The sequence below is a fragment of the Setaria italica genome, chromosome I (genome assembly GCF_000263155.2).
Source record: "Setaria italica strain Yugu1 chromosome I, Setaria_italica_v2.0, whole genome shotgun sequence".
In the NCBI taxonomy this organism is placed as follows: domain Eukaryota; kingdom Viridiplantae; phylum Streptophyta; class Magnoliopsida; order Poales; family Poaceae; genus Setaria; species Setaria italica.
Window position 1 is genome coordinate 13,826,533 of NC_028450.1, and position 12,634 is coordinate 13,839,166.

General features: G+C 43.0%; 1 protein-coding gene across 1 annotated transcript; it reads right to left on the reverse strand.

Moving 5' to 3' along the window:
* Positions 1-8,773: 8,773 nt before the first annotated feature.
* On the reverse strand, positions 8,774-11,268 carry LOC111257875 (F-box/FBD/LRR-repeat protein At1g13570-like). The gene is made up of 4 exons (XM_022828167.1): positions 10,438-11,268; positions 9,749-9,901; positions 9,382-9,665; positions 8,774-8,792 (listed from the first exon to the last, which is right to left on the reverse strand). Exons 1-4 carry the CDS (start codon positions 11,266-11,268, stop codon positions 8,774-8,776), a joined length of 1,287 nt encoding a protein of 428 aa, XP_022683902.1.
* Between the last annotated feature and the right edge of the window lie 1,366 nt (positions 11,269-12,634).

Genomic DNA, 12,634 nt, shown 5'->3' on the forward strand with positions numbered 1-12,634 from the left:
GAGCAGAACAATACATGAGACACTGAGACCAAAAAGGAGTACACATCTAGAGTATAGAAGTTGATAGTTGTGAAATTACCTTACAGATTTTTCAGTGTTGCAACGGGGAGAGAGGTAACTGCACGGTAATACTCAGTCCCCTAGTGCTTTGAATTGGTTCTTGAATGCCGTAAGCTATGTCAGTCCTAAAGGAGGAGAGAATGTAATACTCCGCTGTTAATATTTTGCTTTTGACCCGTTATAGTCAGTGTTCTATTCTGATGGAATTAATTACACCTTGGTAGAATTTGTAGATTGGGCAACTTATATAATCCTTATCCCTCCAAACATAGCGTGTCTGGGTGAGCCATGTCTGGATGAAGTGGCGGAACCAGGAATTTTGAGTAGCAGGGGCCAGCTAAACACAATCGACACCTCATACTACATGTGATAAAAAGATACTAAAATCAATTATATACTTGTCACCAATTTTTTAATGCTTATAATTGCACTTATTATTCATAACCCATAAAGATCAAAATGGGGGAAACGTTAGTGGAATTGGAAGTTTCATTGATCATATTTTAGACAGGGGAAATGCTTCGTAGTATATGACCCGTTTGCATTGTATAAGACTTTGTAACGTATTAGTATTACAAATTTGTAATCTCTTTCTTCCTGCAAAAAATTTCAAATGTCTTTCTTTTAGTTTAGCCATATTATTCTTACAAGATTATAACATAAATTACACTACGTGAGAATAACAATCCGTAACTATGCCTAATGGGCTAATGGCCTGTATATGCGTGAAGCATACATGTGCCTTGCCTGATTGCCAAATGATTGCATGACATGGCTGCCCGGTGCTGGGCTGCTGGCTCCCTGCATTTCCCGCTGCAGCCTGCACTTGCAGGAAGCCGAGTGCACCTTCTGGAAAGCTGAAAGCTAAGAAAAACATGAGTTTATATTGAAAGCTAAGAAACTTGAGTTTATATTGAAAGCTGAAAAGCTCAGTTTTATGAGCTTTTTGCAGCCTTTTGAGCTCAAGAAGCTAAGGGTGCATTTGATTCGAGGGACGAAGTGGGACGGGATGGGACGATCCCACTTCGTCCCATGTTTGGTTTGGAGACAGGTGGGATGGGGACATCTCTATGAGGGAATATACCCTCCAGATGCGGGATGCCCCCATCCCACCAAAACGAGCGGATGGGGGCATCCCACTTCGCCCCCGTCACGCGCCGTCCGTCCGTACCGGTGGAGGGGGCGAGTATGGGCCGGGGGGGGAGGGGGGGTGAGCCGCCGGCGGAGGAGCCGGCGCGGGCGAGCTCCGCCGCGGCCGGCGCGGGCGAGCGCGGCCAGCGCGGGCGGGAGCTCCGCCACGGCCGGCGCGGGCGGGAGCTCCGCCGCGGCCGGCGCGGGCGAGCACGGCCGGCGAGCGGGAGCACCGGCGCGGGCGAGCACGGCCGGCCCCTGAGATTCGGCGGGCGGCGGCTCGAGGCCGGCGAGGCCCGATTCACGGGCGGCGCGCCCGGAGCAAGCTCCCCCGGCGGCGCAACGACGAGCTCAAGAACAGTGCCAAGAGCGGAACCGGGGTGGAGGAAGAAGATGGGGGTTAGTATGACAGGTGGGCCTCACGAACGACGACGAGCTCAAGAACAGTGCCAAGAGCGGAACCGGGGTGGAGGAAGAAGATGGCGGTTAGTATGACAGGTGGGCCCCACGAACGGTGTTAACAGAAGGAGAAAACGGTGCTCGTCCCGTCTATAGCAATCTCTCCAACCAAACAAAAAATTAGGACGGACCCATCCCATTCAACCAAACAAGAAATAGGATCATCCTATCCCGAAAAACTGGAACGGAACCGTCCCGTCCAACATTGTCTCCCAACCAAACGCACCCTAAATGCATCTTCTAAAAGCTAGTGTTGCAGCAGCTTTTCATAAAAGCTCAAAAGCTGCAGCTCATATGAATAGGGTCTCAGACCTCAGTACCCATGTATCGTCAAGTCTTCTGGTCCGACGTTGAATTGTTGATTAGGAGTAGCTAGCTGCCTAGCTAGTTGAGCATCGCATGCAACAAGGATGAGACTTGAGAGCTGAAGTACCCGTGTTGCATTAATTACCCGTTTGTTGGGCTTAGAATATAGGAAGGGGTTAAAAGATTTTCACCGGTGATAGGGGGGGCCATGGCCCCTGCTGGCCCCCAGGTTCCGCCAATGAGTGAGGAGAAAGTGTAAGAGGAGCACTATACGTATGCGGTCTGATTCAGCATGAAGTGCTAGATTCATAAGCAGATTATATGGAAGCAGCGCGTTACCCTACAGTTTCCTAATATAACTCTTATTCACATGAGGACAACTAGTTGATCTGAAGTTGGCAGCATTGATGTTGATGGCCACACAAGGGGTATCTCTGTTTTCTACCCGACAACCTATTGATGGATACCTAAGCTAGTAGATTGTTCGGTAGGGTAATCGTTGGACGTGTAGCCTCAAGGTAAAATAGGAACACAAGACACATATTCTACTAGCTAGAATTGTAATGATTAGAATAATCAATTCAAGGGTCCAGTGAACTTAGTCTTCACAGAATTATCTCATGATGGTGTGTTGATTGTCATCTTTTGTAGTTTATGGTGTGCAACCCTCAAGCTTAAAAGCCAGGTGAGTTGTAGGAGTCACGTTGCGTACTCATTAGTGCCTAGCCCTCGAGAATGGGAGCTAGCGGATTGGGCCCATTGTAAGTATGTCGAGTAGAGCCCAGCTCCCGAGCTTGGGAGCCAATGGAGCCATTAGAGGTATGCCAAGTAGTAATTGGCGCCTAGCTCCTGAGCCTTGGAGCCAACGAAGCCGTAGGAGTGACACTGAGTAGTCTAGATAGTTGTCAGTGAGGATTGACATTTAAAAGGAAAATATAAACCTTATATAGTATATATAACATAAAATATGTATTGAAGATGCTAAAATTTATTCGTTATGAATATAAATGATTCGTCTTGTGTTCTTGCTAGGTCATGTAATTCTTCCGAGTACTTAGACTGTTACGTTTAAGAACTTAGTCCTTGTTTTAGCCGTTGCTCATAGGGTTTAAGAGCAGGTCTCATGCATGCGTAGGGGAGTTAGGTGTCATAGCTAAGAGAGTCGAGGTTTCATGAATTGTGACATGTGCTACTGGAGTAGATTAGTGACCGTTAAGGAAAAACAACCAATAAAGAAGTAGTTGGTATTGCGACAAAAAAAGAGTGCATGTTGCACATAAAGTAGTTAATGAGGGTTTTCCACCCTTTGGTGAGGAGCAGTGGCGGACTCAAAGCTTTTGTTGAGCCTGGGCAGATGCTGCAATCTGTAGACAAGGTGTGTTTTCTGCCCTTGCGAAATGCCTTTGACAAGATCATGACGCGGTGCACTTCCACTCACTGGAGCCCAAGCAGGAGCCCAGGAGGTCGCCAGGCCCTGGATCTGCCCTTGGCGAGGAGAGTGCGTGTTGCAGCATGCATAGTGCTTGTGCATCCATAGGATATAGCTGCTGTGATCCCTACATAACTTGGTGTAACAAGTCCGTGGGTAGAGCCCTCCATAACTAGGTTTTACCAGGCCCGTGGGTAAAGCCCTCTGTAACTTGGTGCACCAAGCTCATAGGTATAGCCCTCCGTAACTTGGTGTACTAAGCCATGGCTATCAGTAAATATACACAGGAGTAGGAGTAGTCAGTGAGGTGTAGCCTCCGTAGGACATAAAGAAATAGTAGTCAAGGAGTAGGAGTAGTCAGTGAGGTGTAGCCTCCGTAGGACATAAAGAAATAGTAGTCAGCGCATGTCCAATCATGCTGACAATAAGAAAAATTATATTAAAGAAAATAATTTTAAAAAGTGACTTAGCTTTATTCGTGGGCGGTTGTCGATGAAGTCGTGACGATTGTGGATGAAGCCGACTAGTCGAGACTCGTTACTGACTCGTTATTGATTATATGGAGCCTATTCCACACTAGTTGTTGGTTGAGCCGAGTTGTCGAAGATGTCATTGGCTTGTTGGTGAGCATCATGGTGAGGCCGGTGTCGCTAGCTGTTGGTTGTTTCCGTGCAACTGGAGGTCTTCTCCACCCTCATCTTTGACGGCCCGCACCGTGACTAGTGTTACGCGTACGTGAGTACATCTTGCTAACCGTTTCAACTGATCCTATCGATCTGGCCATGATGCAAAATCAGTTGCAATTTGCATTGACCTAATGATTTAACACTTGAGTCGATAGAGTACCATTGTAGGTTCATCTTATTGTTTTTAAATTTTTATCACCACCCTCTGCATCTCGAAAGTTTGCATCAGGCAGTGGAAAAGGAAAAGAGGAAATGAGTATATGAGTTAAATTACACCCACCATATAAAAACTTGTACTATTGTCTCACTTTAGTCCATCAAATTGCAAAACGTGCAATTGAGTGCAACACATTGTTTGCTTGTGCATATACGGTTCTAGGTATGCCACATCAACATGTTTCGCCACGGAGGCGATTGGACTGTTAGATGGTTTAGTTGGTGACATGCATGATACGAATGGAGTGTTGGGTCTTAGTTGTCCGTTGCTTTTTATTTCAATGGTATGGGTGTTCACTCGTACAGGATAAGTAACTAATTGGACGTACAAAGATATTTACTAAAACTTAAAAGGAACCAAACCACAGACGCATAATCCAGAATTAAACATGAATAATTCCAAACTTCCAGTCCCCGATCGCCTTGCCCCCACCGTGCCCCGGCCGCTTTCATCTCGTTCATCATGATCAAAACGATTAGAGAGAGCCTTAAATGAAGCAGCGAATAGATACATGGGGTTATGTGCATAAATTGACTATAATCGGTGCAATATTTACTCTTAACATAATTTAGAGTTGCAACAGCAAATTGAAAGAGTTTCTTCACCCAACCCCTCATTGATTTAAATTCCCCCTTTTATTCGCTACGTGATGAATTTGCTTGGGAAATCAGAGTGCAAGAAGGGAAAATTACCAAGAAACAACAGCAAATGAGGATACCGGGAGATAAGAGAAAATGAAATCGCAATCAAGATGGTAGTGGTCACCAGGTGGGTGGCGGTCAGAATCCGGCGTCATCATCCATGGCGTGGTGCTGTCGAAGCTGCAGACCGCGTTGATGATGTCACCAGGCTGCAGCCGTGCCGCTCACAAGTCACACGCTTCCACTCGCAATGCTGGGGCTCGCATTCTCCACACTCCAGTCCATGTGCATCTGGCGATGAAGAGTTGAAGACGGTCTCAGGGGCAAGGGTGACAGTGGGTCAGAGCATAGGCTACCAGTGGAAGCAACGGCTTCTCCATCCTGGGCGGCTGGGCGCTGCCGACGGGGAATCGATATGCGCAGCAGGCTTCACAGGGGGTGGGAGCTACGGCGGATCAGCGAGATTGAGGCTCTGCGTAGAAGACTTGGCAAGTGCCGGCGACATCCACATCCACGGTGGTGGGGAATCACAACATCTTCGAGGAACAGGAAAAAAGTTTATTTATTTTTGAGAAGGCAGAGTGGTGGGTAGGCATCGATGGCTAAACGATAGGAGATAAAATGATAGGAGATAAAACGACAGGATAGAGATAATGACTCAAATAAAAGAGCAACGGACAGCTACGGTGTTATTTGCATAAAAATGCCACATCATATTGCCACCGTGGTGAAATACGTACGTTGACATGGCATGCTCCGGATCATATATGCACACAACAAACTACTTGTTGCACTCAAGTGCACGTTTCGTAACTTGATGGACTAAAGTGATACAACACTACAACTCGTTATATGGTGTGGGTGCAATTTACTTATTTTTTACAATCACATAGAAGACCTATTGATAATTTTTGTAAGAGGACTTCAAGAAATCTAGATGACTTGGTGATATTTGCTATGAAGGAACAACTAATAATCTTTCCATTCTAAATTATAGGTCGTTTTAGTTTTTTAGTTCATATATAGATATTATTATGCATTAGATATAGTGTATGTCTAGGTGCATAATAATATTTATGAACCTGTTAAAACGACCTACAATTTGGAACGGAGCGAGTATTAATCAAGAAATACATCATCAATGACTTCACATCTAGAAATGGTACAAGAACAAATTATTTTTATATGAACATTTTTATTTGAAGCTAGCCTTAAGTGTTTATTAATAATATTTGACGGTGTTATTATTATTTTGATATTTTTCTAAAAGGGTCTGACTTTCTATACCGCCCGGGCCCCCAAAACCTCGGGACCGGCCTGGTGTTTTCTAGTGAGTATTTGAGGTACATGTAGCGATAGTCTAGTGCAATTCCTGATTGTAGTCAAGAACCAATGCACTCCAGATGGCCCTCACGTGTGCATGTAGTAAAGCTTTAGAAATTAGGTCTGGGAGTTTCATTCTCATTAAATTGCATGTCACTTAGAATTTTTTAATGATGTGACAAAGAAATAAAGAAGGGAGAGATGAAACTAGTTTCATCCCCATGAAACTAGATGTACACTGTTTCCAACTCTTAAATAAGTTACAGAATTAAATGTAATAAATTAAATGTGATGTGAACCTATTTTATAGCGAAGATGAAACAATGCATTGTAGATGGAGTTTTTATAGGACAAACCGAGACTTCCATTAATTCATACTAGGGTTACGATCTTTGTTAGCCATTTCCCTTAGCCACTTCGGGAAGAGGCCAGACCATGAGTATATAGAAATATCACCCATTTCCATCAGCCACTCCAGGAAGAGAGGCCAGACCATGAGCACATAGAAATATCACCCATTGCTAACCCTTCTAGGGAGTGAGATAAAGTGTTTGCTTCACACTATTGCCTAAGTCTCGGATATCATGCCATAAACCTGCTATTGGGCTCCTCCTTCCCTCTCCTGACTTCAGGAAGTTGATCAAAGAGAGATTGTCAGCACTATCCTTTCACAACCCCGGGAGATTGCAAGCATCATGCCACACTTTGCCACTAAAGCCTCCGCCATCAGAGCATCAGGGATGTTATTATGCCGTCGAGCTTATGCAGAGATGAGGTTTCCCTGATGGTTCCGTATAACTACACCACCACCTACTTTAGCACCCTCAGCAAGGAACGAGGCATCAATATTTATCTTCACCCAGCCATCATCCGGAGGGCGCCATATGTCACATGACTCGCTGGAGCTGCTGGTGCCTGCTTGTGCTCCACGCATATATAGAAGGTCATCCACCATATTTGCTATGTGCTTCACCACCGCACGTGGATTCCGGCAGCTGCGCCCATGCCTAACGACATTTGGCAACACTTATAGACCTATTCCATGTACAATGGACCGAACACAGCATCAAGTAGAATTCGAAGATTATACTTAATATATCAAAAATGTCATGAAAACTACTTTCATCAACAACTCCAATGCAAGTTTACAAATGCTCCACAAGCAATATAAAGTTTACACAGCATACAACCAATTGTCTCATACATCTACATCAGATAGAATACAATTAATATAGGAAATCTTGACAGCATGTTCTGCAATGCCAGCTTCTTGCTTTAATTTCACAGACAAACAAATATTCATCAATCTCTCAGCGACCACATCAGATCATCATCCATTGTGAGATTATTCATCATCGGTTTCATCATCAGAATAATAGCCAGTAAAACTGCATTAATGCAAAAAAAACTTTGCTCACTACCTCGTGACAGTCACATGAATAACGGAGTTGTGAACAGAAGTATGGATAATAGCATTTGAAATAGATTCAAAGGTAACTTTTATAAAATTCAAGCTCAAGGGAATTATATGCATCATGCTACTTCTCTTCTTATAATAAACCTCATACGAATAGTATGATAGTGGGTCATAAAATTGAACTTAGATGACATACAAGGGGAGAACTATTCATAATCAGGCTGACAAGGCTTTGAACCTAAAGGAACCAACTTGGAATGCTAATCTTCTAAACATACTGCTGAGTGCTGATATCATAAGGTATACCATATTTTTTTGGGGATACAAATCTATCGTTTCTACATTCCTACATTATTTTACATAAGACCCATGTTTCTAGATTTTATGCAGTACTCCCTCCATCCTAAATTGTAGGTTGTTTTGACTTTTCTAATATATGCATCTAGAGTGTGTAGATGCATAATAATATCTACAAACCTAAAAAAGCCAAAATAACCTACAATTTGAAATGGAGGGAGTAATTCATAGAGGAGAGGTAAGAATATGTTCTCCATATGCATAATGGATTTGTCAACCGTGTCTACTACTTACGAAATAAGAAATTGGCATATCACGAATGCAAGTCCGAATTAAGGGTGTGTTTAGATTCTTGCCCACACCAGCCCTGCCAAAGCGCTGGGCGTGGCCAAAATTCGGCGGACGATGTAGCCGCCCCGATTTGGCCAGCCAGAGGCGCAAAAATGAACGACTGAAATCGGGCCTGCCAGATCAGGGTCAGTGTCACAACGACCCTCTCTTCAACAGTCAACGGCCAAATGGCATGGCTGGTAGGGGCACCCATCCAAACGTCCCCTAAGACAACAAGAGACTTATCCTTGACAAATTTGTGTCTGGTTTACTGCATAATAATATATAGGTACAAAAGACTTTGATAACACATATGGGCATGCAATTGCAAAGAAAAAACACAAATATGAAAATTTTAGTCACTTGAAAATATATGATCTTTAGTTTCAAAAAAATATATGATCTCTGTTATCACCTAAAATTGACATGACTTTTTGTCAATTTTAATCAAATTTCAGGCTACTAAAAGCTACGCATTCAAGTTGTTGATCTGGTCCTGGAAAAAGTGAATGACATTTCACAATCATTGGTTACTGGCTCCTCTCATATAAAAGGTCATTTAATAACTTGATTTAATTGAAGATGTGCAACTAATTTATTAGTAAACAATGGTAAGTATGGTTAATGAAAATAGGCAGATTTCTAAGATAAACAGAAAATGGATATATTTCCATGTCAAGAAAGATGTTTTCAACAGTGTCAGAGCTAGGATTGTGCCAAAGATAAGGCAAAAGTTTAGGTGGGAAATAAAATTGTAGCTAATGGGTCACATCACATATACTATACATCTTGGTTAGACATTTATATTATAAATATAAAAGATGCAATGCGCATGTTTCCAATCCCAGTTAAATATAGCTAACCCAGTCAAACAAATTACTCAAAAAAATATATGTGCGTGTAATTGGTTTGCAGCTTGCTTCTGCACACCTTTTATTATTTCCATACAGCAATGCAGGGCACCTTCAGGGTGCATCGGTCAGTAGGTGATTAAATGTTTTTCTTTTCATCACTGTAAAAAAATGCGACCTTCTGACATGCACTAATGATCTAAATAAATGCAATCTACAATTTAGGAAACATACCGATTAACAATAACCTCTGCCTGTGGAGAAGCTTTTTTATACTGTGATAACTCATCAAACACAACCTCCGGAGACTTTGAACCATCATCACGTACAGAAATTTCAATTTCTTGAAGTACTGTTGCTTTTGACATAAGAAACTCAATGAACTGCATCTCGTTTGTGTGGCCAATGCTCTCAAATAAACAGAAACATTTCAGTCTAGAGAATAGCCCAACAGTGCGTTGTGCATTCAGTAGTTCTTCCATGTTCACTTCATCGTTCTCTTCACTTTCATGCAGGCTCTACAAAAAATGATGATGTAAATCAATAAATTAAGTCTTGAGAAATTAATATAACAAAAAAATTGAATACCATTTTACACTACCGTGATACGCAGATCCTCCAGGTTGGGAGCATTCCTGAGTATGCAGAACATTGATAAAACTGTGGATGACTTGGTAATAAGAATAGTATGGAGTGATAGGTCCTTCAAGTTCATAAAGTATGAAAGCCGTTCCACAATAGTATCATCTGTGATCTGAAACATACCCAGATTAGGTGAAAGAAAAATAATCTAATAAAACAACTGAAACTGGATGTACAATTATGCTTTTTAACTGGTCCTTCATGTTTTACTAAATTCACATGAAGGCAAACTAATACACATGGGCACATATTGTAAAAATTGTATCATAAACCTTTTCAGCACCAAAAACATAAGATTTGGTTCCAAAAGAAAGAAAATACTGTAAACAAAATACAGGAAATCACAATGTTTTGTAAATCTGCAGTTTTACCTGCCCCCCATATGTTTTTTATGAGGTGAACAGTTAACCACGGCTAGAGATATGATTAGCACCCCACACGCAGTACAATATAGCCTAATAAACCATAATTAATAACGTGAGTTCATGTGATGCATACAGCTATACACAAAAACACAAACTCTCCATTTAACAGGCAAACATAGGAGAACAACCATCCAAGCCAATTTTTAGCAATGCATATGAAAGCATCATATCATACCAGGTAAACAATGCTCCAGGAGGCAACAACCAAAGAAAAGAAACTTACTTCCACAGACAGGTTCTTGACTTTGGACAGCCCTGGCAGGATCCTCGGCAACTCAGGGCCTTCCAGGTGAACTCTTGCTTCCTCAATGAGTGGAAGATCATCTATCCGCCACCCATAGTCCTGCCAAGCGCTGATTATGAAGTGTTTGAGGTTCGGTGCCCTTATGGTCCAGTCACTGTAGTTTCCCTCATGCATATGGTCGCTGCCAATCGACGGGAACAGGAGGATAAGAGATCTCAACGATGGGCACTTGGCAATCAGTGCCTCAAATGTCCTCTCCCCGTTCTCAACGAAGCTGACATCATCCAGTTGGAGTGCCAAAAGGTTGGGGAAGCTGTCGAAGGAGGGCGGCAGGGGTGGGATATCGCAGTGCTTGAGCAGCAGCGAGGTAAGTTCGCGGCAGGAGAAGAGCGAGGACGGAAGAAGGGGCAATCGCAGCAAGAGCACAGGAGTGAAGCACACGACTAGGTACCGTATGCCCTTGGTGGCGAGGGCGCGGAGCCAGCCGTCGATCTTGCAGTAGGATTCCTCCGGGACATCAAGCTGGGCACGGGAGACGTTGCAGGTGTACCTGTTGAGGACGGCATCTACGGCAGCCGGTGGATCTCCGGCGACGAGCTCAAGGCCGGGGCACTCGGCCCAGCGATAGCGCCAGGGCTTCGCCAAGGCGGAGGTGCGGACGGCGTCATCAAGCGGCAGGCGCCGGAGGATCTCTTCCACCATCTCGACGGGGAGGGGGCTCAGGTGGTCCGGCCCATCGGGCGTGGCCGGAGACCGCGATGTCGTCCGCGGGCGCTTGCTGCTGAGGCCCAGCGCCAGCGACAGCATCATCCTCCGCGGTTTGGGGGGCGGACGAGCAAGGTGAGCCAATCTCGAAACCCTAGAATTCTGGCGGTGGGCTCTATCTGTCGGAAGGGAAGAAGAGGGGAATGAACTCCAGTGGAGACCTGGTGAAGGGAAATTAATCGGGGAAACAGCGGCGGGGATGCTGACGCGACACTGGGACTGAAGTGATCCCTGCAGGACGTAGTTTGGAAAACGTGGGCCATATACGTCAGTTTACTAAAGTTAATATGGAAAATAAAAATGATATGAGAAAATGCAGAATTATTGGGAAAACTAAAATACTCCCTACGTTCCAAATTATAAGTCATTCTAATTTTTTTAGAGTTAAAACATCCAAGTTTATACAATAAAGTACTAACATTCATGATATCAAATAGGTATATAGTTTCTTCATTAAATATATTTTCATAGTATATCTATTCGGTGCCATAAATTTTTATGATCATCTCTATAATTTTGGTCAACATAAAATAATTTGACTCTCCAAAAAAGTTGAAATGACTTATAATTTGGAACGGAGGGATTGGAACCGAGGGAGTAGTTGAGCACTCTTTATGTCATTCGTAGTGTAGAATCATACGAAACTTCATCGCTCATTTTTTTAGCCAAAAGCAATATGTATATTGGTTATATCGTATACGAACTCACGCGTGGGTGTACATTCCAGAACGTGAGACCAAAATGCATATTCTTCTATCTCACATGGTTCCTTATTTTTTTCATAATTGTTTGGTTTATGACTCTAGCAAAATCAATATACGCCTAGCCTCACAGATGTAGCAAGGAATTGGAGAGGGCAAAATGAAACTTGCAAATGGAAGAGGTAACCCTTATCAGAGAGGTCGGGGGAGACCAACGCCGATGCCGGCGAGAGGGATAAAATGCGTAATGTGTGACAAAAATCGAGCTTTGTGACCAAGGATGAAATTGATTTATCCTCCTTTTTAATTTCCTTTCCTTTTTTTAGGAGGAGTTTTCTCTTTTCTTTTGGTTTTGAGTGTGTGCGCATTTGCTGGTAATTAAAGTCACCCGAGACAACCCAGTCAACCAAACAAGCTCAACCCGCTAGCACAATGCAATGCAGGCTCTAATGGATGGAGATCCAGTGCAGTGTTAATTGCTTCTCTCTGTCCCAAAATATAGCTACGTTTAGGTTTTCAAAGTCAAAAATTTAGAACTTTGACTAACAATATCTCTAAAAATAAATTATTTCAAGTAGAAAAAATTACATATTATAATAGTTGGTTTCACAATATATCTACTTACATCATTTTTATGTTGTTAGCCTTTATGATTATTTCTCTATTTATACTAAAAATTATTTCCCAAAGGATTTTTCCTTCTTACATCT